Consider the following 26,798-nt stretch of genomic DNA (forward strand, 5'->3'; position numbering starts at 1 on the left):
GCCATACAATCGAGAAGTCTTCTAAAACGCAAATCGAGACGATTTCAAATACGAAAATAGAGGTAATCGTGGTCGTTTTTTTGTCAATTTTTCCTACCTTAAATCGAGTCCTTAGGGGTAAAATTACCCCCCGAAACCTAATTAAACTGATCGACTAGAATTTGCATGTCTAAAAATTAACAAAAAAATTATACCTTAATTTACGTGTATGAAAACGTCTCTGTTAGAATGCCTAGAAAAAATACTCAGTGAAGGTTTTTTTTTGGGGGGGGGGGGATTTCGTACAGGGTCGATTTGAGGTCGAAATGGTTAAAAAAATGACTAGATTACTCGTTTTGGGTTTTAAAAAACGTCTCGGTTTGCGTGCCAAATTAATAAATGTCAAAACTAGCGACAATTTAACGAAATTCACTTAAGAGGGCTATAAAATTAACGTTGTTCGGAGCTACCAAGCACAAAAAAATTTAAGAAGAGCTCATGTAAAAATTGGAGGTTATCATGTAAAATTTTTGTTAAAGATATGACATAATTGACATTACACTTCAAATTTTACTCCTAAAGTATACTTCCTCCGTTTCTAAATAAGTGCAACATTTGCATAGTGTTTACTATTCACAGTTTAAACTTTAATTAACTTTGGTGATTTACATTTTAGGAAAAACATAGTCATGTGGGATCTTGTTTGATTCGTCTAAATGTAAATTTTTTTAATATCAACTTTTTATAATTTTTACTTATTAATAATTAAAGATATTAATGGTTAAAATAATGCATTGGCAAACGTGAAAACAAGAAATGTTGCACTTATTTAGAAACAGAGGAAGTATATAAGTATATACAAAATTAGAACTTTTTGGGTACATTTAAAACTAGTAGTCATTTTTATATATGATGGAGAAATGATATGCTAGGATTAGTCTATTGGAAAAGTGCAGCAGAAAGATGAATATAGGGCTAGACATGTATAGGGCTGCACATGTGAACAGGGTCTAATTGCATGCTGGTTGTCGTGGTTGAGTATATTCCTAGCATATCCATCTTCTTTGACAACACTTCACGAGTTTATATTATGCTCAAAGAGGAGCTACAATGAATGATATGTTGGTTCATAAGAAATAGGGAATTACAATATACTTCCTCCGTTTCTAAATAAGTGCAACACTTCTTGTTTTCACATTTGCCAATGCATTATTTTAACCATTAATATCTTCAATTATCTATAAGTAAAAATTATAAAAAGTTGATATTAAAAAAATTCACATTCAGACTAATCTAACAAGATCCCACATGACTATGTTTTTCCTAAAATGTAAATCACCAAAGCTAATTAAAGTTTAAACTGTGAATAGTAAACACTATGCAAATGTTGCACTTATTTAGAAACGGAGGAAGTATATCGCATATCGAGTATGTATTGACTTACCTATGAGTGGAAATGTTAGGTTGCACATTGAAAGTGATAATAGATATAGTCATATTACTCATATAGATAGTTTTATAGACTTGAGGAGTTTTTCTTGTATTGTTAATTGGTTTAAAATTTAGTATGAAAACTTCATTGAGTTTGTGTTTATCTAACAATTAACTACAATTTAACATATATAAATGTAAATTTTATGCACGAACTAAGATGAATTTACATTTGTAATACTATCATTGAATTAATCATGATTCTTATTCGTACATGAATTAGTTATACATTTTTTTTTTACTCGGTAAGTTATTTTTTATATATAGAAGATATATAAGTTGTATATGCATATTTTATGTACATCTTATTAAGAGCTAGCTATCTTTGTTCACCCAAAATTAAAGCTATTTTGCATTTTCTACGTACATCCATAATTATTTCCTACACCGAAAAGATATTCTATATTTTTCTTATTTAATATATATATATATATATATATATATATATATATATATATATGGCTAATTTGTTTGGATCCAAAATTTCTTCTATGCCCATCTCGATAATACGATTTTAAAAAAGCTTAGACATAGTTGATGAGTATGTACATCTATAGTCAAAGATAAAATTAAACATAATCATCTATATATACACTCATAGTCATAGATGCACCATTTGATCGTATCCAAAACAAACATTTGTTGTATATATATACGTATATATACAATGACTCTGATCTTATCTTTGAAAACATAAACTTTATGTTAGGAGTACTCAGTACTCATGGATGTATAATAATCATGCTACATTTCTTTGACATTATTGTGTTTTACGACTGTTGATTAATAACTTATTGAAGTTCTAAGAACAATATAGACATATAGTGTAGTAAGATTTCTTATTAGCGTTGATAATAACGTTATTATATTTATTTAACTTAGCAAAAATAGAGAAGCAAATATCATCGCAAACAGATTAATAGCTCGGAATCGACATGCAATATGTTCTCATATATATTGGTCTTAAATTATATTGTATAGGTGTTGATAGTTTTAGCTTTCTGGGCTTTATAAAACGTACCTTAAAAAAGCAGTTGTATCATGTGGCTTTTAAAATTCAACTATAGCATTGGTTTGCAACAATAAATAACAAGATAATTGGTACACTAACCCTAAAAATTTCTGGTGATCAAGGTCTACTTCGTGAAGATATGGACGGCACACTCGATATCCTACAAAATTGATAAATCCATGTTCAAAGGGTGGTATTGCTTTGGGGCCCAAAGCCACAAATAAATAGAATATTCACCATATGATTTGGAGGTTGGTCTTAATCCTTTTTTTCTTCTCATAATCTATATCTATACTAATATATTAAAAGGCGTGCGTAAACTAGGAACGGTGTCACGTGGCGCTCTCCCTAGGGAGTTTTAGTTCATGTAATCCATGTGCAATAAAAAAATTTAGAAATTGTATAGTATAGGTTTTGATCCCGTGACCTCAAGTTCATGTACTAAAATTTTAACCACTAGACCAAGTTGTATTTAGTGATATCATATCAAAGTACAATATTAATAAATAAAAATTTTCTTAACCGGGACATAGCCCGGGACTAATAACTAGTTTCTTCCTTAAACAAGGGACAGATCTATTATTTGACAGCTTTTAAGATAAAAACGTCTTATGGTAAGACCATTTCACTATTGTATCATAGAGGTTAATTTTTTTAGACTACTTATTAAGTGACCTTCAGATCTCAAATAACAAAATATGATGGTTTTTTATAGACCAATTAAGATCATTTATAGTGCATTTTCTTTACCTTATTTATCTTTAATTTATCTAAATTTATTAGAATTATTACTATTAATTTAAATTTATTTTTAAGGTGTTAGAACTTATTGAAACTTATTTGTACTTATTGGTATTCATTAAATTCTATTGAAATTTATTAGAACTTATTAGTATTAATTAGGCTTGAAAGTTGAAACTAGCCTTAAAATTAAAGGTGAAAAGAACGCACCCTTATAAAACTAATATATGCATGATTGATGGTCAAGTCATTTTACAATATGTCTGATGATTAATTACTACTATGATTGTATTATATAATGTTGATGATTGATTATATTTACATGCATAAAATGTAACTGAATAGCACCTAAGACTAACTTAGTCAATTATTATCAGTTTATTTCTTTATTTGTTTTTTATAAGTTAGAATGCATAAACTTTGAATATAAACTTCTAATATTATAATAAAGTGAAATATTATCATATGAAATTTTCAATTTAATGTGAATATATAAATGATCAAATATTTATAATTCTAATTTCTAGATATTAAATGTATTAATAGTAAAAAATATGTCTTTGAGACTATACTAAGAAAAGATAAAAGGAATTATATTAGGTTATAACTATTTTTTTTTTTGGTAAACAAAAAAATGCATTAATTAGGTAGTTGTAAAAATAAAGTTATTACAATCCGCTACGAAGTTGTTAATAGTATAACTCGGGGGATGGGGAAATGTTCGAGTTACATTCACTTCTTCATCACTTTTACGGGCTTCCTTGGCTAGACTGTCGGCCACTGCATTGTCCCTCCTAGGCACATAGATGATGCTCACGTTACTCAGTCTCCTGCACAAATCCCTGCAAATATTCACCACAAGTGTAAACATGTCAACCATATTCCTCTTTTCATTGATGGCTTGAATGGCCTCTTGGCAATCATTGTAAAGGGCCACATGGGTGATGTTCATATCAAGAGCAAATTGCAGGCCCATTTTGATGCTCTGGATTTCCGCCATTAAGCTGGATTGGGCAAAAACTTTCCTACCAAACCCCCTAACCCACTCCCCCCTCCTGTTACGGATTACCCCGCCCAGCCCAGCAGGGAGCAAAGGCCCAAGGAATGAGGCATCCGTATGGATCATTGTACACGGTTGGGGCTGAAAACGAAGGATTATGTGTTTGTGATGACCCTGTGAATCATTCATGGCTTTATAGAAATTAAGAGCTTGGGTCTTAGCCTTGGCCAGAACCGCAGCCGGGGTGGTATGTTTTCCCTCAAAAATGTATAGATTGCGGGCCTTCCAAATTTCAAAGCACACCCAAGGGAAGAGAGTGGCCCACGGGAGACCGCTATGTGAATGGTTTGCTAGCAGGTTGGCCCTCAGCCAGTCCGGTAAGAGTTGGGGGTGGGGGGAAACAACTTGAGGGAGAAGAGCCCAAACTTGGACACTGGTAGAACAATCTCTAAGTATGTGTTGGCTATTCTCCCAGCCCACCCCACACAAGGAACATATAGGGGAATTGATGATTCTTCTTTGGGCCAAGAGGCCATTGTGGGGGATCCTATCTCTCCAAAGGAGCCATAAGAAAAATTGGATTTTTGGTGTGGTGGGGGCTTGCCATAACCAACACAAGGAATCCAGTTGGGTTGGCTGCGGGAATTGGGCTTTGTAAGCAAGGGATGTGGAGAAGCCCCTAGGTGAGTGAAAAGTAGAGCATAGGAAGTCTGAGACATTAGGTCTAATTGAAATATTATGTATGAGGTAGATCACCTCCCTAGGTAAGGACAAGGATAGATTTTGAAAAGCCCATGAGTCATTGTTCCAAACTTCTCCCACCTTAAGATTTTCCTCCCCAAATGACAACGGCCCATAGACAAAATTCCTCAAAGGCCCAATTCCTACCCAATTATCTCTCCAAAAACTTATACCTTTACCATTACCCACAATCCAATAAGAATTTTCCTCTAACAATTTCCACCCTTTTCCAACACTTTTCCAAACTGGGGACCCATACTTAAATTTTGTGACGTGCTTCGGGTGAACATATTTCGAGAAGATACATTGACTAGCTAGATTGCTCTCAGGTTGACTCAGTTTCCACCCTAACTTGGCCATGAGGGCCATGTTCATTTTTTCCTGGCTCCTAATGCCCAAACCCCCCTCCTTTTTGGGCAGGTGAGTGGTCAATCTGTCCACTAGGTGAAGCTTTTTGACACCATTTGAAACACCCCAGAGAAAATTATTACAGATTTGATCAATGTCTTTTAGAGTTGCTTTAGGAAGGAAAGTGGCTTGCATATAGTAAGCTGGAATGGTGGACAGAGTAGAACGAATAAGGCATAGGCGTCCCGCCTTGGAGAGAAAGGAAGTTTTCCATTTAGCCAGCTTACTCCTAATCTTTTCCACAATGAATTGGACCTGGCTTCTTTTCGGTCTAGTATGGGTCAAAGGAAGGCCTAGGTATGTCCCAAGATTTTCCGACTTAGCAATCCCTAGTGTTTCCTGCATTAGGGAACCCTCCTCCTCCAAAGTATTTGGAGAGAAAGTAAGGCGACTCTTGTCCTCATTGACTTTTTGCCCTGACACCTCACAAAACTTTTTAAAAATATCCCTGACAGCAAAAGCAGTTTTTTCCTCTACTTTCCCAAATAGCAGCAAATCATCTGCAAACATGAGATGCGATATTGGTACTTTCTGACGACCAACCCAAAAAGGGGTCCACTCCTTATCTGCGCATGCTTGGTTAATCATATGGGAGAGGGTTTCTAGACAGATATTGAACAGATAAGGAGACATCGGGTCACCCTGGCGAAGACCCCTCGAATGCTGAAAAGTATCACCTTTCCTGCCATTAACAATAATGGCAGATGATGATTTTGAGATACAATCCATAATCAAATCAATAGTTGGGTGGTCCACTCCCTGGAAGACAAGACATTGTCTGACGAAGCCCCATTCTAGCCTATCATAAGCCTTTTCCAAGTCAATCTTTAGAGCAAACCAACCCGAATTACCCTTCTTTTTCCACATGGAATGCAAGACCTCCGAGGCTACCACTAGGTTGATATCCGGGCCCCTACCTTTTGTGAAACTATTTTGGTTCTGAGATATAAGGCTAGGCATAAACGGCTTAAGGCGGTTGACAATGACCTTTGTGACAATCTTATACACCGTGTTACACAGGCTAATGGGGCGAAGGTGCTTAACAGTTTCAGGGGGATATTGTTTAGGGATTAAACAAATCAGGGCTTCACACATGTTACTCGGGATTTCCTTATTTTGAAACCACTCCTTAATCTTACCGCACAAATCATCACCCACTATGTCCCACATTTGCTGGAAAAAACCCGGGTGAAAACCATCAGGCCCGGGGGCTTTGTTGGGGTGCATACTAAAGAGACTCGCACGAATCTCCTCGTGAGAAGGCGTACCTCCAAGGTCAACTGTATTGTCACTTGCTAGAGAACAGTTTTGACAAGTCAGGTAATCCGTGGTGAAAAGGTTTTGAAAATAGGATGTAATATGGTCACGGATTTGTGTAGGGTCGGTTAAATCATTACCCACAGAGTCTCTAAGGTATCTAACCCTATTCGAGGCCCTAGAAATGATAACACTCTTATGAAAATAACTCGTATTTCTCTCCCCCAGAGTCAACCTGTCTTTCCTACTTTTGGCAAACCATAAAGCCCTTTCCTGATCTAATAACCTTAACAGATCTCTTTGTATCTCTTCTTCAAGGTTGGAGTGGAATAATGAAAAGTTGTGAGTGGCAATATACTCCTGCACTCCTTTGAGCCTCGCTAAGGCTTTCCTTTTCCTATGATAGATATTCCCAAAAGTGTCTTTGTTCCACTCGATTAAGGAGGAGCTAAGGTTGGTAAGTCTCTCTCTAAAACAATGGTCAGGTCCAGTTCTTGGCCAAAGGTGACTCATAAAAGGTCTAAACTTGTCATGAAATAACCACATGGGTTCAAATCTAAAGGGTTTGACCCCTAATGATGGGATTGGAATGTCCGTTTGTATTAGCAGGGGACAATGGTCGGACGTGATTCGAGGTAGGTGCCAAAGGCAAGAGTTTGGGAATGCAGTAAACCATTTCGGGTTCCCCCATCCCCGGTCCAATCTTTCTAAAATCGGGTTAATTTTACGTTTGTTTGTCCAAGTGAACTTGGGGCCCTGGAAACTAAGGTCAAGCAAGTCACATTCCTGCATGGTAACAACAAATTCCTCAGCTTTTCTTCTATTAATTCTTCTACCCCCCAGTTTTTCCGTTTGGCAGGTGACTTGGTTGAAGTCTCCCACCACAAGCCACGGCATATTAACATTAGGGGCCATATTCCTTAGTTCCTCCCACAAGACCTTCCTTTTAACATATTTTGTGCTTGCATATATAGATGAAAGCGTAAAGAAGGTAGAGTTAGAATGTACCTCCACAAGGGCATGCACACCTTGAGCACTTCCCCCCATAATGTGAAGCCCAACTCGTTCAGGATTCCACATAATGAGGATGCCACCCACGAAGCCAACCGGGGGAACCAAATGCCAATAGAGCTCATGGAATTCACGTAAGATATCGGAAGTTTTCTGCTTGCATGTACGTGTTTCAACAAGAACAGCAATATCCGGGTTGTGAGTATCTAACAAGTGCCGGAAATTGTTCTTAAACTCGGGCCGGCTAATTCCCCGAGAGTTCCAAAACAAGACCGACATATTAATCGGCACAAGAGGGCGCGCCATGAGGGTCCGAAACAGTGGTGTTTCGCGATCCTCCACCGTGTTCACCTCCTGTCCCGAGAACGGGCACATCCACAACCCGTTTCTGGGCCAAAGATCCATCACACTTTCGAGAGGGTCTTCTTTCCCTTTTCCCTCTTCCCAATATGTCGTGATTTGGAGTTGTTTGCAAGGAGGTACAACTCTTGCTTCCACTAGAGCATTTGTGTTGCCCAGACACGATATTTTCTGAGATAGAAATTTTACCCGGATAATTAGCCTTTCCAGGGGAAACAGAATCCCTGGGTCTATCCATGGTCCCAGGTTTTGTAGCAACTCCCTCTCCTCCATTTCGGCCCCGACCTCCTTCATTAGCAGCCATTTTATGAACACCCTCAACCTCTTGTCTAGGTGGGCTGTATCGCTGAACTGGGGAATGTGAGCGGGTATGAAGTCTACCGCGTCGGGGTGATACATGATCAGATTCTCTGCCACCTCTGGGGCACATTTCGGGTTCAGCATTAACTTTTTCAGCTCTGAGAATTCCAGCTCGTCCAATATCTCGCCATCCTCCAGAGGTGTCAAGTAATCCGTGTGGCCCAAGTTCATCTCCGTCCTTATTGGACGAACTGATCTGTTGAAGAAAATGGCCCCGTGATATTTTCGGTGGATGAAGCGAGGAGATTTCGGAGGGGACGCCGGTGGTGGAGATGACGAGAAAATCACCTCTTGGGGTGGGTAATTCTCCATTTTCACGTCCAGAAGGGGGAGGAAGAGAGATGTTTGGTTTTTGGGGGGTTTTCACAGAGGAGGGAGGTTTTTGTTTTGTTTTTGGTTGGAGGATATTAATTTGAATTTTTTGAGGACCAATTTTTTCGTGCCCGGGATTTTGCGGGATGGAGCTGCCACGTTTAGGGATCTCGTTGGAGGCCATTTTTGACATGACCTCTTGGGTGGAGTTGCAGGAAAGGTTGCAGGAGGTCACTTCATGTTGGAGTATGTCAAAGGGGTTTAAATCTGACACCGAAGCTTCTCGCGGACTTTTGGGCTGTTTGCCTTTTGCCAACAAGCTTGAATTTGGATTATTTAATTCAAATGAGGGCCCCTCCTTGCTGGGCAACTTTTCTTTCCCTCCCTTTTTGTCTTTTTCAGACGCCAGCCCTTCCATCTGGAGATTTTGGTTCTTCTTCCTTTGCACCACCCTCCATTCCTCTGGTTTCTTCGGCCCACCCAAGGTATTGCCTTCCTTCGGAGTTACCATTTTTGTGCTCACAAAATTCTTATCACAAGCAAAGTTTCTGTGACCAAACTTCTGGCAGGTGCTACAAAACCCCGGCCCATTGGTAAATATTAACTCTTGGTAGACTTTACCTAACCACACCCCTTGCGGTAGGGTGGCCGTGGTTTCCACCCAAAGACATAACGATGCAAACCTCCGTTTATCACCTTCGAAGATATGGGTATCAAGCTTTAGTATTTTCCCTATCTTATTCCCCACTTTTTGGAGGATGGATTTTTGCAGGAATTCAACCGGTAACTCCGGCATATGGACCCATATGGACTTATGTGATATCTGCATTTGGGAGGGTTTAAAACCTGCCTCCCATGGCTGAATCCACAGATGAACACCTCCTACAAACCATGGCCCTCCCGCAATGATTTCGGCTCTTTTCTCATTTGAAGGGCATACCACAATGTAAAACCCTTTACCTATGGCAATAAACTGCATTTTTGTGCCCCATGACCATATCCTCATTAATTCCTTCTTTAGGTGGTCCATAGAGAGGGACCTACCCATAAGTTTACAGACAAGTGAAATTTGCCATGGTTTGGCAAGGGACTCATAATCATTCTCGGATATTGGGACAAAAATGTCCATTTCCGACATATTTTCCGGCGGGATCTCAGAGAATTTGGGAGAGCCATGACTAACCTCAAAAGTCTCTGAAAAAGATAAATCCAAGGGACCGTGGATCCCGGAAGCTACTTCCCTAAAGGACCGCTGCTCGATTCCACAGACTTCTTCTTCGGCATTTGGCTTCGGTTGACTCAGTGGGGCGGTGAGCAGGCCCTGTGGCTGGGGACTTTGTGCCGTGAGGGCGGTGGGTGCAGTGGAGGGTAAAGGAGGGGGGGGGAGGGTTGGGAGGTTTTTCTCTCTCTAACATTTCTGTATAAGTCAATCCTATTTATTTAGGTTATAACTATTAGTGACACACAATGCCTTTGATATGTATATGAACTATCAAAACACACTTAGATAAATACTTGAGTCCACTTATTTTGTTTAGAGATATTATAATTTGTGCCTAAAAAAAAAAAAAAAAAAAAAAAAAAATTATTGTGAACTAGTCAAATTCTCAACTAAAGGCATACTCACAAAAGGGAAGAATAAATTCCTACCAAGTGATATATAAGCTAAAAATTGTTGGCTAACCTTAGCTTTGCTTCTCAATTAAAGTTTCTAGTAGACAGCAAAAAGCTTTAACAAAAATAAAACTTTCAATTATAGCTTGACAATTGTACAAATCATAACATATTTTCTCCACAAAAATAGTACAAGAATATTCCCTTTCACTTAGAAGGAAAATACAATGAGATCCTTAATAAATAAAATGTTTCAATTGAATTTGGTTCATCCATTGTGGGTGCCCCATTAACTCAAATAAAATTTGCCTAAGTTAAGTGATCATGGGTTTTTATTCATCACCAGTAAATATGGGTAAGCAATACATTGAAACTCCGTCCTCTCGCCGCGTATAGAGGAAGAGGACATCTTAAGTTCCTTATCATTATTTATATTCCTTCTACACTTTATTTATGAATAATCGAATGAAAATATGTACTCTATTCATTTAGAATCTATTGTCATAACTCATACATATCAATTGGGTTGGTGTTAGTGGTTAAGGGTCTCTCGCTCCTTAACTAAGGTTTCGAGTTCGAATTTTGGATATGGAAAAAATCACAGCTGGGAGGGATGTTACCCTTTGAGGTACCCACTACCCATGCAAACTCTCGCAAGAGATTAGTGCACTCGCTGAAGGCGGTGGGAAACTTCTCGTAATAGGGTAAAAAAAAAAATCTATTTTCATACATTCTAATTACTTTGAACGGAAGTAATAACTAAAATTAGAGACAGTAATGTAATTTTAAATAATTTTTAATAATAACTATGCCTAAGTGAAGGTCTTCATTCACCGTCATCTGTAATCAGAGGTTAAGGTATTATAATTAGTCATACTCTAATTATCATTTTTCTTTAGCTTTTTTGGGGTTAAATCCTTAATTAAATTTCACATTTGTGTGACTATGTTCGTGAAAAGAGTAGTTATATATATCAAGAATTTAATTATAGTATAGATAGGACATATATCAAGGACTTTGAGAAAATGAACTAAAAAGAATGAAGGGTGGCTATAAAGGATGAGAAATTTAAGGCTTACTTAACCGTAGTTAATTATAGTTCAATTTATTGCATGTGACTACAAGAGGAATGTCTATAAGTGTAATTATATTGCAATAAAACGTGATGTAAAATTGCTTGAAAATTTCGAAAATGTTACTTATTCCCATTATAATTAGGAGTGCGCCAAATAGAATTCTGATTTGGTTTTAAGGTTTCTGATAACAAAAATTATGATACATCTTTGATAACAAAATTTCGAAATTGAAAATTGAATTATCCAAAGCCAAGTTGCTGATAAGGCTTTTGAGTCGGCAAATTATAATAATTATACTTAGAAATAAAGTCAATTTTCGGATATGCATGCCGCTATAGATTAATTGATGTTACAATAATATCACAAAACATGTCATTTACTTAATTTAAGGGGTATAACATAGCAATATCTAGTGTACAAATTATTCCATTACTTGGCTACTATCAAGCATTATTTTTAGGAACATCTATTTACTTATATCTGTCTAATAAATTGGTAGTTTTAAAGTTTTAATACTACACTCCCTTTTAGAATTTTGGTCCATATTCAGTCTATTGAATGAAAGTCATTTGGAAGATATTCTCTTGCCATTACATCACTAGTGGTTGCTCAAGTCAGGTTGGCAGAAGGCATATTTAGTGAAGTTGAATAAGCGGAAACTTTTGACTGGCCATGATTCCCTAATTGACAACCAAAATATTGGCTAAAACTTTTAACCATCCATCTATATATGTTTTGATTTATTTTCCACAACAGAAGAATTTTCAATTCTCTAGCTAATTAGCTACTTCTTTAACATATATTGACCACATATATCATAAGGCATAGCATAGCTAGGGTTAAGTTAGCATGATCCAGAATATCCCACCAAACTTGTTGAGCAACTAACTAATAAGTTAATCACTTAAGGTAATAATGTGAAATTTAATTACTAATTGAAGGGGGCGAGCTTTTTTTAATTTCTTAAATCAAGTGGATGTATGATTATTTGTATGGAAAAAGTATGAGTTTGTCTTGTAAGAGACCGCCTACTTTAAATAGGCAATGATAAACCCAATATTAAAAAGAGTATTAACCCAATAGTGACTAGGTTAATTTCTTTCGGTAACTAGTTTAATCCATTTAGTGACTAGATCTACTTTTATATTAAAATTAGACTGTCTCTTTTATTTATTTGAAGTATTCTACATTATTGTATTTCTAGCTCGTTTTTATTTTCAGAGTAGAATGACTTGTATGGTCAAATATGTTATTAATAAGATTATAATTTTATATGACATAGTATCTACTAGAGTTAGGTCACTAGTTCATCAATTCAATGCTAGCAAAGTGATACTTAAATTTGTTCAAGAAATCACTAACAATACTAAAACTTTAATTACCGGTTGTTTATTGATGTATCCTTTGGAAAGGATGTGTAAATATTTAATGAATCTTTCATAATTTACTTGACTGATATCTAAAAGCTTATTATTCTTTCGGCATCAAAACTAGTTAGAAACTAAGAATAGAGTACTATAGAGGCCACCCCTCCCACAAGAAGATTAGTTTGTGTGGCTCTTGGATATGACTCTTGGGAACTTTAATACAAGCAAATTATTGAAAAGACATAAACCTAATGTTGCTTTTATTGTGTTTGTAGAGGTGTTTAGGAGGCATGTGTAGGCTAAGGGTTGCTTGAGTAGTCAAGGCACGACCATGCGAAGTTTGGCATGAATGTACAAAATGAAAAGATAGCGAGGGAAGTATCAGCATAAATTTGCGTGGTTATCTCCCGTGCCAAAGGTTGCAACATTATTAATAATATCTTCCTCAATAAGATCTCTTTTTTGGTTTGTAGAAAGCCAACGTAGAGTATTTCTCGAGTATTGAATTGATATGATGAAACGAAACTCGATTCTAAGTTTTAGTTTTAGGGCATCACCCCCCTAAAAGTTCATCAATTAAACTAGTTGATATATCTATAGTCAGTAAAGACCCGACTCGAAATATCCGATACAAAACCGTTTTTCACCGGAGAATAATGACCCGAAATAATTTGATCGGAAAGTAAAATAGACTTGAATATGACCCGAACCCAGCCCCCGAAATTGACTCTAACCCGAAATTGGCCCGATAATGATGACCAGAACCCGAAAAGTTGTCATATTAGTTATTTTTTAAACAAATTAAAGGAAAAAATTATCATGAAATAATATATATGATTTAGCCATTGTCCATTAATTATTTAACTTACTCTCATTAGTCTTATATGTGTTTTATATATATGTGAGATTGAAAACCCGAATTCACCCGAACCCGTTTCGAAACACAAAGTTGATCCGATTACCACCCGATCGACTCGTTATGACACGACACATACCCAACTCGTATGACCCGTTTGTCACCTCTAGACATATCTTATAAATGTCCAATCAAATTATTACTTTTGTGTTTTGAGATGTTGTCCTCATTTAGAAAGCTTGTGAGGATACAAAGAGATCTTGGAAATCCTTGTACACACCAATAACCATCAAATGTTATAAAGTAGAGGTGAAGTATAGTGTCGTAGTTTTTCTTGCGGTTGTCATTAGTTATTTGCGGGATTGAGATTTGCCTAGGTCCTATCCGTCCTAACTCCTAACTGCCTATATGTTCTTTTTTTTTTTGTGATTGAACTTAAACTTCACTTAGATTTTAGACTAGTACGCAAGTTATAAGAGCCAATGGGCTAATACGCAAGTTATAAGAGACATTGTTGGAATGTCTTAATAATTAGATTTGTAGGTGATATATATATGTGCACCAAAATGAGGGATTAGGTTAAGATATTTAGTTTATCTTTAGAGAAAAAGGTCGAACCTAACAAATCACATGAAACTTTACGATCAACTAGTTATAATCCTTAGCTTCTTTTTTTTTGACGGAAGTTGTTATAATTCTTGAAAAAAAGACCTAGCTAACATATTCCTAACGTTGAAATTTTGTCTTCCTTTTTTTAGTATTAATGAGTTATGCATCGATAGGAAGACATCATGTATAACGTTTAGAACTTTTAGAGACCGGCCAATGACTATTGTAATTTGTAGATCATATATAAAATAATCTTGCTCACATTACATGTCTTAGTATGCATGGATACATACAATTCAATTAGAAGGTTCCGTAGTATTTAAAGGTCAAGAATCATAATCAATCGATATCGGAGGGTTGATTTTAGTAATTTTTTATAATTTTGAACTTGTAGGACTAATAATAAGTTGGGAACTTACCTAACCTAATAAGAGAGTGAAGGTTGTCTGTATATAGAGTAATGGAGGTTGAGTAAGTTACAATTCATTAAGACAATATATATAAGGTTTGAACTTGTATATTAGAGTTGGTTTTTCCCTTTTTTTGGGGCCAGACTACTAGTTTGATCATTCACATGTCTATTTTTGCTAACCAATTTATCGATTTCTTTAATAAATACATGGGTTAAATCGTGCTACTTTCGGGTTAATATCTCAATATTAACTAGACCCATTAATTACATCGATGTAAATCGAATTGACTCATTTAATTAAACCGGTTGAAGACCTTAGATGCTAACTCAATCATTTCATGTATTGGATCGTTATAAAATGTTAATTACTATATCATATTAGATTTTGCGAACTCTAGATAGAATAGACCCAATTATCATAGCAAAGAAGATCTCACATCTTAAGCCAACTTGCCTTCTAAAGATCTTACCTAGAGCTTTATGAGATTTTCCCATGACCAAGAACACTTTTTGGAAGGTTTTTAGTTAAAAATATCTCTAACTTCAAGATATACTTTTTACTACTAAGTAATTGAAACGTTTGAGAAAATAATCAATTATTGTTATTTTTCCCTTTCTGTAGTTTTTTAATATAACACATATATTAGGGGGCGTTTGGTTCGTTGAGAGGAAAGGGAAAGGGTTTGAGAAAGGGTTACAAGAGGAATAGAAAGGGTTTCCCTTTGATTAAAAATGTTGTTTGGTTAGGAACATCAAAGAAATTGGAAAATTATTATAATAGATAATAATAAATAAAAATAATTAATATTAATAAAAATAATAATATTTATAATAATAGTTTTTAAATAATATTAAATAATAATAGTAATAATAATAAATAATTATTTAAAATAAAAATTATTATAATAATAAAAAATAAAAAATAATAATAAATAATAATAAAATAATAATAAATAATTATAACAATAAATTATAATAATAATAATATATGATAATAATAAATAATAATAATAAATAATAACAAATAATAATAATAATTATTATTAAATAATAATCATAAATATAAAAATAAATAAATAATAATAATAAATAGTAATATTAATAATAATAAATAATTATTATTAAATAATACTAATAAATAATAATAAATAATAAATAATAATATTAATAATAATAAATATTAAAAATAAAAATAAAATAATAATAAAAATAAAATAAAATAAATAAATAAAAATAAAATAAATAAATAAAAATAAAAATAAAATAAATAAATAAAAATAAAAATAAAAATAAAAAAAAAAAAATAAAAAAAAAAAAAAAAAAAAAAAAAATAAAAAAAAAAAAAAAAAAAAATAAAAATAAAAATAAAAAAAAAAAAATAAAATAAAAAAAAATAAAAATAAAAATAAAAATAAAAATAAAAATAAAAATAAAAATAAATAATAATAATAATAATAATAATTTCATGGTAGAGGGATATGGGGTAATCCCAAACCTTGGGGGTGGTGGAGAATCAATCTAAGGGAAAGGAGGGTAATCCTAATAAGAAAAAGGGGTAAAGGGTTTGAAAAAACACACTAACCAAACACTTACAAAGGGAAACAAGGAACTCAATTCCCTTTCCCTTTCTTGAAACCCTCTAACCAAACGCCCCCTTAGTTTCTTCCTATGTCCTCTCCAAAAAGTTCTTTTTTTTTTTAAATTTCCTTTGTCATGTTGATGTCTGTAAGAACATTTCACCCCAGATGACTGAGCCTAATCAACTAATTAATCATGTATATATATGGTCAATTGAGCTACTTTTGCTAAATCAGAATGCACTAACTAACTTCTTTTTTCTCTCTTTGTAATTAAATAGTAACATTGACGTACATTGACACATTAAGTTTTATGGCGAGTACAGTACGTATAAGAATTACCTCAGTAGATCACACTAATACGCAGGTTAGATTTAGTAAATTATCAGTTAGATATTTCAATTTTTTCCCATTGTAAAACATAACTTACATTTATCTTTTAGGGATGCAATTGGCAAATTTGGATAATCTGTCATCCTTAAAAACTGTTATAAAAGAGTGCAGCTAAACTCAATCACATGTCACTACTAATTAGTCTTTTTATGTGTTTGTTGAACCAACTTAGACTAAAAATTTATTAAAAGCTAACCTTTTGGAAACTTCAATAAATTTCAATAACATCCAATAAGTAAAGAAAAGTTCAATTTAAACTAGTTTAGGAGAAATAAGGTGAAGCGAACCCAACCCCTCAAAAAAATAAAGTTGAAGCGAACACATCCTTAATTTTCTAAAACTTTGTACACATACGTACATCTGTTGTATTATAATAGACTTGTTCAACTTTTGCTATACATGCCGCTAAAGCAACTTTTGCTATACATGCCGCTAAAGCAACTTTTGCATATATTTAGTTTCTAGGAGTAAATATCTATCTTAACTCGTAATTTCTTCAATTGCAATGTATCTCATAATTTCGGCACAAATGAATGGACTCAATTAGTGAGATGAGAGAATCAAAAGAACAACAAAAAAAAAGCAAACTTAATACAAATCAAGCAAACAATTTTGTAAAAAATTACAAAGTTAACTTGCCCTAGCTTGAAGCTGAATAAAGAGGATAAATAATTATTGTGGTTAAATTAAACTTAAACAAAAGTGATAAAATTAAAAGAGTATATAGGACTATTCAGGGAATAAACCATAAAACTGTTTGCTAAAGAGCAAACAATAAACAACAAGTATAAAAGTAAGAGAAGCCAGTGATTTATTTGGAAGGTCAGAATCTATTGTACTGGCATTAAACTGTTAGCATAAAAGTGAACGATCTATATTTAGATTCTATAATTTTTGGTGCAATTGGAGTCAGTATTGTCACTCAACAACTCGAGTAAAGTAACGTGAGAGTCTAAAATGGAGAAATACAGTAAAAGTTTTGCATGTCATAAAGAAGTAAGTTTCATACAAATTGTTTTGCTTTCTTTTAAGTGCAGAATTTAGATATTTAATTAATGTTGTTTTACATCAACAAGGACAGAAGAATATTACTATTAGGAAATTGGAATAAAGGATTTGCGCGATAGTACATGTAGAACCCGAAATTTTCCTTAATTCCTTTAAAGTAACTAGCTAAAATTTTAAATTCTAGAGGGGATTAGGTTAAAAAAATTAACCTATTTTTGAAAAAATTAAAGGAAGGAAATTTGGATTAAATATTAAATGCATTAATATGTGCTAGGGTTAGGGATCCTGATGGTCAATCTTCACTCCTAAATTTTGCAAAATATTGCCTTTAACATTCATTCGATCTTACATCTATTCGGTGAGAAACTGGGTATCCGATCTATAAAATCCTAAATTTCACAATATATACTAGAGATATGTCATGAAATATAATCTAAATTCATGAGTTGAATTTTATTATTTATTAATGTCTATATTTAACGGAGCATCTATCCAATAGATTGACAAAGCTCGTAACCTATGTGGGAGTAACAAAGTAGTGGATATGGAAATGCCGTATAACGATCGACAATTTAATTTACACCATGCATGATGACCTTGGCATTCACCCTAACAATGACAATGTCCAACAATTAGAGGCCATCCCCGCATATGGCTGGCAAGTCCACTCGTGGCATCCAAGGTCACCTACGGTGTAGGATCAATGACACATATATGAAAATGATGCATTATAGACGAACATATTTATTCAGAGTATACATTGCCATCCTTGTTGACTTAAGCATTAGAGGCGGGTTTCTCTGATCAATCTCCAAGATTAGTCGACCTTGTTCAATTGTGCAAGTAACTAACATTTATATTATACGACCAACAACACCTAAAGATATCATGACCTACCATTCCTCGAAGGCTCGAACGTCATCTCTTAACAACCTTGTTTCCACACCTAGAATAGTGGAACATGATGATCTTAGCCTTTTAGGGCAGGCCATTTATTAGCTGAATGTTCGCTTGCCTTATCCAAGTTATGAGTTGGTCCATTTGACTTGGGTATAGGTCTGGATTTCACAAGGCCCTAAAATAAAGGGTAATAATGCATGAGGATTTCACAACACTCAGTTGTACTTATCTAAAATTATATTACAACAATTAGAATTTCGTTGTTGTATTTACTTTCTAATTAAATTAGTGCGTTCGATTCAAACAACTGTCACATTTAAGATGCATGCCAAGTTCAATTTTTTCCCCAATTATTGCTTTACTTTACTTTGTTAAATAAGTTATTATCGCACAAGTGCGAAACATGATTATTAAAAGTTTGCAAATCATCATTATAGGATACTTTTGTGAATTATCACTTACACCTCTCTGTAATATGACACTCAATAATGCCAAATATTTTCATTAAGGACCTTGGACTTTAGGCCGACACAACAAAATAGAGGCCATCGGATATCTGACCGGGTAAGGCAGCCCTTAAATAATTGGCCACTAGTCGGACCACACCTAATTTCGGGCGATTTTATGGCCAAAAAACAACGGCCTTTTCGGGCCAAATTCCGAACTAAAAAGTTATTTTTGAGTTGCCCAAAACCCATACCAAGCCAAAAAACAATTCAGCCCCACCCAAGTTCGGTCCCAACAAAATATGCCCAAATCCGAGTATTTTTCGAGACAGACTCGTACGCTGATCTCACTTAATCAGCTCTACGACAAGGCTTATGAGCCAGGATGGCTCAACACGTACGACACATCAAAAACCCTATGGCTACTCGTCTTACCATAAAATAATAACCCCGTCCTAGTAACATTTAGTAAGAAAAAGTTCAAAATAACAAAGATAAGATGAAGTTGTAAAGGGCCCCAAGACATAGTTCGTACGATACTTGTACAGTTATACTGATCATTTGAAACTAGCGGAACAATACGATACAAGTCGGCAAAACAAAACCCATATCATACAGCAACTCGTGCGTAGCTGATCCGTCGACACAAAGACCTGCCCAGTGCATCCGTAGACTCACACGGCGCCAAAGCAAACATACTATATTAGTCTTAGAATAACTTTAACCTAGTTAAAGCATGTGGCAAAAATCTTGTAGCAACATCATTTAATTAGTCCACACTACCTGAAAAAATCCCCTTTAATACATACACCCAACTAGCATAAATGTAATGTTTGTCTAAAAAATGGAAATAACTTTTAAGTGAAATACCCAAAATACCCTTTACTCCACAAACATCATTCCTCACCATGATGTCCACTATAAATCCCAATACCAACCCCTTGTTTCCTCAACCAAACAAGCCACAAAAAAACAACTTAAAAACATTTCATTTCAAACTTTTTTAGTTTCTTACCAAAAAACAAAAAATGGGTGTAAACTCAAATAGAGTGGAAGATCTCTCAAGCCATAATCATGCATGTTTTGAAACCACAATAAACATCTTAAATTCAACAACACAACTTAACCAAGCAACAACAACAACAACAATGATACAATTACCAAACAATTCCACCACTCCTACAGAGATACACCGTGTTTGTTTGCCACCTAAAAGAAGTACACTCCAAAAACTAAAACATAGAGTTTCAGAGATTTTTTTCCCTGATAACCCACTACATAAATTCAAGAACCAAACATGGCTTAAGAAACTTGTGCTTAGTCTTCAGTTTTTTTTCCCTGTTTTCTTATGGGGTCCCACTTATAACCTCAAACTTTTGAGGTCTGATCTTATCTCTGGCCTCACCATTGCTAGTCTTGCTATCCCACAGGTATTGTAATTCTAAGTTTCTCTCTCTACTTTCTCTCTCTAAGTTTTTTCTATGTTTTGGCTTGTGTCCAACACATGGCAACATTTTTTCTCAGGAAACTTTATTGCAGCATTTATAAGTTTACATATGGCTATATGGGTTTTACTTATTTCATATTGAAGTTTACAAAAATCTTGTTTTTTTGTACTCTTTCACAGTTTCCCAAAAATACTTAAACTGGTTATGTCAACGGCTTGTTCGACAACAGCTTTTTAAGTAGCTTTTTGAATTTCGACACATTTAAAACTATAGTAACGGAAAAAAGCGGTGTTTTGATTACTTAATACTTCATCCGTCACATATTATTTGCATGTAAAAAACTCTCATATTTTTGTTCAAAACTACTAAAGTATTTTAAGTTGCATTTTGGCATAAATAGTGAGAAATTTTGTAGTAGGTTCAAAGTTACAAATATAGTTTCTTATACTAATCTCTCTAAGAACTAACTTTTAATAGTAAAACAGCTAACCGCTAACAACTAACGTAACAGCTAGAGCTATCACAATAGCTACTGTTGGCTTTTGCCGAACAAACCCTTAATAAAAATTCAACCTTTGAGTAACTTCCTTTTATTAAAATATCAAGTTTTTCCGAATTTATGATAGAATCTGTGGGTATTAAATGCAGATATCAAAAAGAGAGAGTAAGAACAAAAAAAAAAAAACAGAGAATAAGTCATAATCAAACTTTGATGAAATTAATTAACCAAATCTTTACTTACTTGAACTGCAGGGAATCAGCTATGCAAAGCTAGCAAATTTACCACCAATCATTGGATTATGTAAGTTTATTTACATCATTCTTACCTTAAGCTTAATTAAATTTTTATTCTTCCAACATGCATGTAAAAAAATGTAGTTAAAACCCAAAAAAAATAAAAAAAAAATAAAAAAGTTAAATGGGTAATTGGGAAATTGAATGCAGATTCAAGCTTTGTGCCACCATTGATATATTCAATTCTTGGGAGCTCAAAGCATTTAGCAGTGGGTCCAGTTTCAATTGCTTCCCTTGTGATGGGGACTATGCTGAGTGAAGTTGTTTCTCCTACTCAACAACCAATTCTGTATCTTAAGCTGGCTTTTACTTCTACCTTTTTTGCTGGTGTTTTTCAAGCTGCTCTTGGTTTTCTCAGGTTATTTTTTCATTTTTACTATTGTTACACCATATATATATATACATATTTACATGAGAAATGAGAATGAATTTTATGTGCTATAACTCTAATGAACAAGTGATGTAACTCTTATGAAAAAGTAATGTAACTCCAAAAAAAGAATATTAGAAAAAAAATCGGGCTCAAAGTTTTTTCGGAGGTACGTATAACTGTAATAAACAAGTGTTGTAACTCTAATCCAATCGTCTGGTTGAGATTCATTCTCATTTCTCATGTAAGGAGTATTCTCATGTGATTTTGCCCCTATATATGTATATATATATATATTACTTGTTTTTGTCTTGTGAGTTGTGACTTCATCTTTTTGGAATGTTATTATGGTTGGGAAGAAATTAAAATTGGTGGAATTACATTAAATGGGATTAATAATTTTATGGTTTAGATCATCATGATGTATATGAATCTTACATATTTCTTCCTATGACATATTGTAAAGTTGCAAGTTTGTAAGTGGTTTGGACAAGGTGGATTCACTATAGACTCATATGTTTGTCATGTGTTTCACAATTGTAACATGCTATGGGAGTTCTAGTATTCTTTTTTTTAAAAAAAAAAATCATTTGATGGGGAGCTTAAGTGTTCACTATACCTAACTGTTGTGAAGAAAAAAATTGTGCTTGGAACAATGGGGAAAAGTACATGGGTTTTTGAGCTAGGTGAGAAAAATATGGAGGTATATTGAGTAGTTTGGAAGAAAGGTATATTAGAGGTTATGTTTTGCAATGTTGAACAGTTCATTAACAGTTAGAAAATTTGAGTTTCCTCATTTTGGGAACGGAGGAACTTAAGGGGTGAAGATTCAAATCTCCGTCTTAGGGGCGTAAGATGATGCAGCTACCAATTTGGCCTAGTCTTGAATACAACCCTTAGTGGTTTTATGAGATAAGAAGGGGGATAGCAACCCATAAGGAAACTTCCAGAGACTGGTAAGGATTTATATACGGAAGCAAATATTTACACAAACTCCCCAAATTGGGGCTAATGAGAGTCGAACACTCGACCAACAAGTTGGGAAGTGGGAGCTCCAACCATTGGGCTCCCACATAATTCTTGCTTAAGATGATGAGATAAATTATCTAAACAAAAGTTGCCCCAAGTATTGGATACCCACCCAGCCACCCTTAAGGAGTTTACAAAGGTAAACTCATTGAATCCATCCTTTACACAAGGTTAGGAAAGTTCATAAAATTATTAGAATCGATTCGATACGAAAAAGAATTATGTTTAGTGATAGAAATTGGAGGTATAGAAAATGCCTTTGATGGAAAGGAATCAAGATTACACCAAAAGGGAGATGAAACCAAAAAAATAAAAATCATAATTATAGTTGCAATTTGTTATAACTAGTCCATAAAAAAAAAAAAAAGCATCTTGTAATGAATGTAAATTAAATCTGTGGATTTCATTGCAGGTTGGGATTTGTAATAGATTTTCTGTCAAAAGCAACCTTAATTGGATTCATGGCTGGGGCAGCAGTCATAGTCTCATTGCAACAACTCAAAGGTTTGCTTGGGATGGTCCACTTCACTAACCAAATGCAAATCATCCCTGTTTTAGCCTCTGTTTTGAAGTACAAAGATGAGGTAATTTATGCTTCTATTATTCTCTCATTTATATTTAGATTTAAATTTAGTGCCTAGGCCTACAGGGGTGAACATCGGGAATTAGTGCCTAGGCCTACGGGGGTGAACATCGGGAATTAGTGCCTAGGCCTACGGGGCTGAACATCGGGAATTAGTGCCTAGGCCTACGGGGTGAACATCGGGAATTAGTGCCTAGGCCTACGGGGGTGAAAATCGGGAATTAGTGCCTAGGCTTACGGGGGTGAACATTTTTTTAGTTTAACTTACAACCTTTGATTTTCAAATTACTATGCATTAGGGTTGATTTTGATATAATATTTTTGGTGGCAGTGGGCATGGCAAACAATTTTAATGGGCTTCTGCTTCCTTTTCTTTCTTCTTAGTGCAAGACAAATTGTAAGTTGTTCTTCTTCTTCTTCATCTTTTTCTTAATTTATGTTTGTTATTTTTCAACTACATTTGACACAATTTTTTTTTCTTAATTTCTTACTCAGAGTGCCAAAAGGCCCAAGATGTTTTGGATATCAGCAGCTGCACCTTTAATATCAGTTATCCTCTCTACCATCATAGTTTTTGCTGTCAAACCTACGCCTCGCCAAATCCCAATTGTAAGTGATATTTAACTTCAATTTCATGCATACAAAATCTTAATGTCATACTAAAAGTTACTTCATGATTTTGCATACAATCTAATAATATCATGGCCTTTTTCTGCAATCTACTAGATTGGTTACTTGCCTAAGGGCCTCAATCCACCTTCATCAAACATGCTCTATTTCCATGGCTCTTACCTCGCTCTTGCTATCAAAACCGGCATTGTTAGCGGCATTCTTGCTCTCACTGTAAGCTTTCTGAATAATTGATCCTTCTCATTTTAGAAAAGTAAAAGATTTTTTTTATTGCTTGCGACAAAATCGAACTTATGAAATGGCTTTTGCTTCCTTACAATCCTGTAGGAAGGAATAGCTGTTGGAAGAACATTTGCAACCCTTAACAACTACCAAGTCGACGGAAACAAAGAAATGATGGCCATTGGTCTCATGAACATGGCTGGTTCTTGCTCTTCTTGCTATGTCACCACAGGCAATCAATTCAAACTCTGATCTTTTTTTTTTTTATCTTTTCCTAGTTAAATGATCAAACAAATTCATTTCAATTTTCAACTTATTTATTAATTCTTACGAACCACAAACTTGCAGGATCATTTTCCAGATCAGCTGTAAACTATAACGCAGGAGCTCAAACCGCAGTCTCAAACATAGTCATGGCGTCAGCAGTGCTCATTACTCTTTTGTTCCTCATGCCTCTGTTCTATTACACGCCTACTGTCATCTTAGCTGCTATCATCATCACAGCAGTCATTGGTTTGATTGATTACCAAGCTGCCTTCCGATTGTGGAAAGTTGATAAACTTGATTTCTTGGCTTGTGTTTGCTCCTTCTTCGGTGTCCTCTTTGTTTCAGTTCCTCTCGGACTTGCTATTTCTGTAAGTATAGATACTCCTTTTTCAAGTAATTTTAGCAAGTAGTTATTCAAGTAGTTATTTCTCTTACGTAGGTCAATTATTACGATATTTCTCTTTAGATTTTCCCTGAATCATACCTCATATCTATGATATTGATAACTTTCAGGTAGGAATATCTGTGTTCAAGATTCTACTTCATGTCACAAGGCCAAACACAACCGCTCTAGGAAATATACCTGGGACTCAGATTTACCAAAGCCTTGGTAGATATAGAGAAGCAATGAGGATCCCTTCGTTTCTCATCCTCTCGGTTGAGTCTCCTATCTACTTTGCAAACTCGACATATTTACAGGAGAGGTTCGACTGTAATCCTAATTCCTCCTAGCCAAGATTCATATATATATCTCATGGAAAAGTCATTGTCCAATCAAATAGACCCTTAAGTCCTTATTTAAAGAACTAAAACCTGATGTTAACTGACATATTACTTGTTTTACAGGGTACTAAGATGGGTTCAAGAGGAGGAAGAGCGAGTGAAAGCTAACAGCGAGAGCATGATGAAATGTGTAATCTTAGATATGAGTGGTAAGCTTAAAATCAGGCATCTCTTGCTTACTCTAGCAGTCTAGCTTGTTCAACTTCTTAGCATCAAAAGTTAAAACTCTATGTTGCATACTGTATCATGATCAGTATACACATATCTTAAATTTGTGCACCATTTTATTCAAAAATTTTGAGATAAAATGAGATATTAACCATTTTGCTATTTCTTTCATGCAGCGGTGACAGCTATAGACACGAGTGGGATCGAACTGCTAAGTGAGCTCAGGAAGATACTCGAAAGAAGGTCACTGCAGCTTGTGCTGGCAAATCCTGCAGGAAATGTGATGGAAAAACTGCATTTTTCAAAAGCATTAGAATCATTTGGTTCGCAAGGACTTTACTTGACAGTCGGAGAAGCAATAACTGATATTTCCGCGTCATGGAAAGCTCAACCTTGAACAACCTCCAAGAGGCCATATATGTAGATTTCAAAAAGAACTGGAATCGGATCTAGGTTAGAAACTAGCTGAGCAGAGTTGTAGCATCGATCATATATACTATATCTATATGTAACTAATGTAAACCATGAAGTTCGAGGTCTTTAAAGGAGAGTTTTTGTGATGAACTTGGTCAAAAACTAGTTGGCTATGTCCCCTTCACATAAAGAGCCTCATCAAAAGAATAATAGGAAAATTCCCAAAGTATCGAGCTCTAACGACTTATTTGGTAGTCGGTAATTAATTATAGTAATAGTTACAGATTTAGATGTAATTCTGTAAACAGAGAAAGAAATCTCATGGTAATGGAACATTGTCTTAAAACATGTGATTTTCTTACTAAATTTCCATTACCACGTAGTATCACCTCTAAAATGATGACGATAATGGACAGTAATGATTTATATATATATATATATATAAAAAAGATACTTAAAATGAACAAGCATTATCATAAACATTGTTGTAACTTTCTTCACGCAATTACAAATTCATTACTTTACTACTCTATTTAGAATTGTCTACCAAAGAGCAAACGAACTGTAAAAATTTAGCGCAACAACCAAAAATACCCAATATTTTGAATATCATGTAGTAACTAATTTTAAGGTGGTCGGTTGTTTAATATCCAACATTTTATAGTACACCCGGGTGTACCATGAGTATGGTACACCCATGGGTATTTTTGTAATAAATTAGAACTTCAAGTGCTCATTTGACACCAAATTTACTCATATGGACATTTTGCTCATTTGCTCATTTTGCTCATTTTGTAATAAAAGTGTTTGCTGATTTTCTTAAATGAGTAGAAATATTTGTTCATTTGATCATTTTGCTCATTTGCTCGTTTTATCCTTGGTCTTTTCTACCGGGCTTTTTCCGGCCATGAATGAAAACAATTTAGGTGAGTTATGTCAAAAAAACTCCTCATTAAAGGATTCAGGTGCTGCTTCTCGAGTTGAAGCTGTTGCCCTTCCATTAACAGAATTAGCTTCTGCGAGCCTAAGCGCTCCTCCATTAGTTCCAAACCTTGACGGTAGGGCTCATTTGCTCATTCGCTCGTTTTGCTCATTTGGAGAAAATAGTCTTGGGTGTACCATGAGCATGGTACTCCCAAATGTATTATAAATATTCTCT

At 34.7% G+C, this 26,798-nt stretch overlaps 2 protein-coding genes across 2 annotated transcripts; one reads left to right on the plus strand and one right to left on the minus strand.

Moving 5' to 3' along the window:
- Positions 1-3,870: 3,870 nt before the first annotated feature.
- On the minus strand, positions 3,871-8,819 carry LOC109133762 (uncharacterized). The gene is made up of 2 exons (XM_048635898.2): positions 7,638-8,819; positions 3,871-4,065 (listed from the first exon to the last, which is right to left on the minus strand). The coding sequence occupies exons 1-2, from the start codon at positions 8,670-8,672 to the stop codon at positions 4,042-4,044; spliced, it is 1,059 nt and encodes a 352-aa protein (XP_048491855.1). The 5' UTR covers positions 8,673-8,819; the 3' UTR covers positions 3,871-4,041.
- Positions 8,820-19,868: 11,049 nt separating this feature from the next.
- On the plus strand, positions 19,869-25,879 carry LOC104904655 (probable sulfate transporter 3.4). Its single transcript, XM_010692980.4, has 12 exons — positions 19,869-20,360; positions 21,132-21,180; positions 21,324-21,531; positions 22,985-23,156; positions 23,487-23,552; positions 23,651-23,764; positions 23,882-23,998; positions 24,113-24,239; positions 24,356-24,642; positions 24,788-24,978; positions 25,121-25,206; positions 25,402-25,879. Exons 1-12 carry the CDS (start codon positions 19,959-19,961, stop codon positions 25,620-25,622), a joined length of 2,040 nt encoding a protein of 679 aa, XP_010691282.2. The 5' UTR covers positions 19,869-19,958; the 3' UTR covers positions 25,623-25,879.
- The last annotated feature ends 919 nt before the right edge of the window (positions 25,880-26,798 follow it).

This window comes from Beta vulgaris, chromosome 9 (genome assembly GCF_026745355.1).
Source record: "Beta vulgaris subsp. vulgaris cultivar EL10 chromosome 9, EL10.2, whole genome shotgun sequence".
Classification (NCBI taxonomy): domain Eukaryota; kingdom Viridiplantae; phylum Streptophyta; class Magnoliopsida; order Caryophyllales; family Amaranthaceae; genus Beta; species Beta vulgaris.